This window comes from Oryx dammah, unplaced genomic scaffold (genome assembly GCF_014754425.2).
Source record: "Oryx dammah isolate SB20612 unplaced genomic scaffold, SCBI_Odam_1.1 HiC_scaffold_2357, whole genome shotgun sequence".
Taxonomy (NCBI): Eukaryota; Metazoa; Chordata; class Mammalia; order Artiodactyla; family Bovidae; genus Oryx; species Oryx dammah.
In genome coordinates, this window is record NW_024072439.1 from 1 (window position 1) to 5,415 (window position 5,415).

Sequence of the window (5,415 nt, forward strand, 5' to 3'; positions counted from 1 at the left end):
TCACAGAAGAAGAGGGGGATTTCCAGGTCTGTGCAGAAGGACAGTCGTAACACCATCAGGCCGTGGAGCAGGGCGTCTGCAGTGCTGGTGAACAAGGATAGTAGAATCAGCTGAACACAGAGGTGAGGGTTCATGATGACTGTGTATCTCAGTGGATGACAAACAGCCACATAGCGGTCATAGGCCATTACTAAAAGGAGAAAATTTTCCCACAAAACAAAAGTCAGGGCAAAGCAGATCTGGGTGATGCAGCCTGTAAAAGTGATGCTCTGACTCTGTGCTTGGATGTTCACTAGGATCTTTGGGATCATGGTTGTGCTTAAACAGATGTCTGTAAAGGACAGATGGGAGAGGAAGTAGTACATGGGGGTGTGGAGGTGGGAGTCAGAGATGACAGCCAGGACGATGAGCAGATTTCCCAGGACAGTGACCAGGTACATGGACAGGAACAGGTTGAAGAAGATGGTCTTCAATTCTGGGTCCTCTGTCAGTCTCATAAGATGGAATTCTGAAACATCTGTGTGGTTTCTGGGTTCCATGCTGTTGATGAGTCTGATTAAAAAGATGTGATAACCAGGAAACTTCCCTGGTGATCCAGTGGCTAAGACCTCACACTCCCAATGCAAGGGGCTTGGGTTCAATCCCTTGTCAGGAACTAGATTCCACAACTAAAAGATTCTGAGTGCTGCAAGTAAGACCCAGGGCAGCCAAATAAATATTCTTTTAAAAAGATGTAAAGAGACAATGAAATATGTAGTCCTTGAAGAAGAATCAAGGGTATCAAAAGAGGCAAATGCCACTTGGAGAATGGAAGAAGACAAAGTGAGGGAACAAAAAAGGAATGCCTTCTTTATGCATTTTTATTCCTGGGTTCCTTTTAAAAAAATGATGTGGATATTTCAAAGCACAAACAATTCTAGACAGTTTTAAGACTTGGTTGTATTTTTAAGTTATACTATCTGTGCTCTTCTGATTATTAAAAACATTTGGTGACTTTGTAAAGAGAAACAGTAGGCTAAGGAGGCAGTGAAGATTCTATGTAACCAGCAACTTCAGTACCATGCATCAGAAACAATATAAAGATATATCAAGAAACAGGAAAGATAAGGTGAAGTTACCAAACTTTCTGCCCACCCACACCATCACAGGAACACAGAGATGTCAGAAAAAAAAATAAAAGTTACCTTATTTGATGTAGGGAATAAACCTATAGATACCAAGAGGGAAAAGGGAATGGAATTAATTGGGAGATAAGGATTGATATATATACACCATTATGTATAAAATAGATAACTAATAAGAACCTACTATATAGCACAAAGAACCCTACTTAATGCTCTGTGGTTACCTAAATGGAAAGGAAATATAAAAAAGAGGGGCTCACTTTTTCATGGGTATATCTATAACTGATTTGCTTTGCTGAACAGCAGAAACTAATACAACATGGTAAAACAACGATACTCCAATAAAAATTAATTTAAAAAATAAAATTACACTGCAGTTAAAAAAAGTCTGAAAAAAAGTCACCCCGTTGTAGAAAAAGCAGATTTCTACTTAGGAAGAAAAGCTCAAGGTCACAGCAAAGAATATGGTATTAGTAAAACAGATGTTTACAAATATTGGTACAAAATGCAAAAAAAAAAAAAAGTGTGGCGATGACATAAGTTAGGCAGAGTCTGGTTTCTAACCATCTGATGTAGGTACTGTCTTCACAGCCTTTCCTGGATAAACCTGTACCAAAATATTTGCCCTCGTTTCCAGACATTCACAAAGGGATATCACCTGTGATACCTGGCTGGGATCACAATAGAAAGAGGCTTGACACCTGTGAGGTACCATAGAGAAGAGCTGTCCTTAGGAAGAACAAAAGATCTGAGTGAGTCACCATGTCCTGGGCAGGAGGAATCCTTTATGAGAGTTCTCAGTTGCGCTTCTTCCTTCCTGAGAGAGACTGCTGACTGAGGTGGTCACAGCATATTACTGTCTTGAACCCTGGAGATTCAATTTCCAAAGTTCCTCATTAACCAGCCAATTCATCGTCTCTGTGGTCCCAGGACAGTGCAAAATCTTAAGGTGAAGACTACATGAGAGAAATTCAAGATGCCCGATTTTCTGACTCTATGAGGCCAAGTGGACCCCATTCATTTTTCTGTGTCTGTGCAGGCTCATGCCCATCTCTTAATTTTTTCATGGAATTGCAAGAGGTTCCAATGTCATAGCAAAACACTAGTGTGCAGATTTCATGTCAGTATGAAGTGAAGTGAAGTCGCTCAGTCGTGTCTCACTCTTTGCGACCCCATGGACTGTAACCTATCAGGCTCCTCTGTCCATGGGATTTTCCAGGCAATAGCACTGGAGTGGATTGCCGTTTCCTTCTCCAGCGGATCTTCCTGACCCAGGGATCAAACCCAGGTCTCCTGCATTGTAGACAGACGCTTTACCGTCTGAGCCACCAGGGAAGTCTTTATTTAGATTTTACCCAATAAATGGAGATGGTATTCCACATTAATATTAATTAAAATATTTTTCATCTTTAAGGAAATCAATGTTTTGTTTTCATGTGCCTGTCCATTTCTTCCCTCCATTTTTCACTGCTACTGTATGAATTTTGTTAAGCTACAACTGTCATGATATAGTAAAACCAACAGGAGACAGGATGGCATTGTAAAGTCACTCCTTACCATGTTAGTGTATTTTGCTTCAAACACATAAAATAATAGAAAAGTATAAAAGACATAGAGGTATAAAAAGTTAAAAGCCAAGGGCTCAGTGGAGGTTTGTTATTGAAAACTTAGAGTGAACATGAAGTCTTGGACACTGCCTGGGACCTTAACTCTAGACTTAAAACAGTAGAAAGTTTCAAAAGAAGCCTCAAAGGCAAAACCAAATCAAGCTACCTGATGGTATGGCGGCTGGATTTTTTATACTCTCAAAATCAGTGGGCAGCAGGAATTGGTTATTAGAGTGAACTCAAGGCTAGTTTTTGGTAAGGGCAGCTGTGAAGCTGTTGCATGATAAAACATGAGAAACGGAGGAAGGGAAAAAACATAGCAATTAAAATGAATCCACAGTTTAAACTTCAAAAGAGCCTGGAAGAACTAGATGCCAAAAAGCTCAACATATCAAACCAAGAACCAGATCATCAATCCACTCTAGGGTAAGATTTTAAAATTTTTATTTTTTTTAATTGGTGAAAAATTGCTTTACAGTTTTGTGTTGCTTTCTGCCATACAACAATGCGAATCAGTCATAATTATATATATCCCTTCCCTCTGACCCTCCCTCCCCTCCCCTTATCCCACCCTTCTAGGTCATCACAGAGTGCCAGGCTGGGCTCCCTGTGTTGTTTAGCAACTTCCTCCTAACTATTTTGCACATAATACTGTATATATGTCAATGCAACTTTCTAAATTCATCCCACCCTCACCTTCCCCCACTGTGTCTACAAGCTGGTTCTCTACTAGGTTCATCAGTACCATTTTTCTAGATTCCATATATATGTGTTCATATACAGTATTTGTTTTTCTTTATCTGACTTACTTCACTCTATTTGACAGGCTCTAGGTTCATCTACTTTTCTACAGCTGACTCAAATTCATTCTGTTTTATGGCTGAGTAATATTCCACTGTATAAATATACCACAACTTCTTTATCCATTCATCAATTGATGGACATCTAGGTTGGTTCCCTGTCCTGGCTATTGCAAATATTGCTACAATGAGCACTGGGGTACACTAACTTTTTAGAATTGTGGTTTTCTCAGGGTATATGCCCAGTAGTGGGATTGCTGAGTCATATGGTCGACTTACTCCTAGTTTTTAAAGGAATCTCCATACTGTTTTCCATAAGGGCTATACAGGATAAGAATTTTTAAATAAATGTTTGCTTTTTACAGGGGACTTCTTTCACTCAGCATACCTTTGAGAATCATACAAGTTGTTGAGAGTATCAATACCTAACTCTTTTTATTGCTGCTTTCTATTATAATACAGCACATTATTTATGCATTGTCCAGAGAAGTACACATGGTTTTTTTTTTTGTTTGTTTAGGCCAGTTATGAAAAGAACCATTCTATTTATGAACAGTGTGGTGATATATGGTTCATTTATGTGGTATTATGAGAAATACAAAGCTGTAAGGATGCAGAACAGATCAGTGGCTCATAGTGATTCACAAAGACAAAGGAATGTGTGATTATAGTGCAACACAAGGTAGTTTATCAATGAATGGTGTAACTGCCTTGTATCCTGAGTGTAGTGATGGTTCTAAGAATTGATACATGAGTTGAAATATAAACAGCCAAGGACTTCCCTGGTGGTCTGGTAGCTAAGACTCCATACTCCCAATGCAGGGGGCCCAGGTTCGATTCCTGGTCAGGGAACTGGATCCCACATGCCCCAACTAAGACCTGGCCCAGCCAAATAAATGAATAATTTTTTAAAATAAAAATTAAAAATAGGCATTTCCCTGGTGGTCCAGTGGTTAGGTAGTTAAGAATCTACTTTGTAATGCAGGGGACAAAGGCTTGATCCCTGGTTGGGAAACTACAATTCCAAATTCCTCAGAGCTCTTAAGTCCATGTACCACAACTGGAAACTCTGTGTGCCACAACAAAAGATTCCACATGATGCAACTAACACCCGACACAGCCAAATAAATAAATAAATATTTTTAAAAAATCTCTTCAACTAACAGTGAAAAGCTTTCCACAGAGAAAAACTTCTAAATAAAAAATTAATTTATTAATTAAAAACAAAATAAAGAACAGTACACAAAAGTGCATTAAATTGTATGATATTTTAACAATAAATTTGGAAAGGTGAAAACATATGTTTAGATAGTGGAGCAGTGGTAAAGAATGCAGGAGATTCAAGAGACACAGTTTTGATCATTGGGTCAGGAAGAGCCCCTGGAGTAGGAAACTCTGAACCTCTGTATTCAGCTGGGTATAGCCAACTGAATATATATACCCACTCCAGCCTTCTTGCCTGGAAAATCCCTTGGGTAGAGGAGCCTTGGTTACAGTCCTTGGGGTCACAAAGAGTCCGACATGACTGAGCACACACACACACACACACACACACACACACACACATGCATGTGTGTGCACACACACACACAAACATACACACACACAGATAGTACTCTTAAAGACAGAAAGGAACCTGTGCATTAGAAATTAAAATGAGGGGGCGGTCCTAAGATGGCGGAGGAATAGGAAGGGAAGACCACTTTCTCCCTCACAAATTCCTCAAAAGATCATTTCAACGCGGAGCAAATTCCACAAAACAACCTCTGAATGCAAGGAGAGGACATCAGGCAACCAGAAAAGCAGATCTTTGTCTTCAAAAACAGGTAGGAAAAAATATAAAAGACGAGAAAAGAGACAAAGGAGGTGGGGAGGGAGCTCCGT

General features: G+C 39.5%; 1 protein-coding gene across 1 annotated transcript; it reads right to left on the reverse strand.

Annotated features, from left to right (window-relative positions):
* Window positions 1–34: 34 nt before the first annotated feature.
* Window positions 35–539, reverse strand: LOC120859685 (olfactory receptor 7G2-like; the record flags this gene model as incomplete). Its single annotated transcript, XM_040235694.1, has 1 exon — window positions 35–539. A coding segment is annotated over exon 1 (505 nt), but the record flags the coding sequence as incomplete, so codon positions are not given.
* Between the last annotated feature and the right edge of the window lie 4,876 nt (window positions 540–5,415).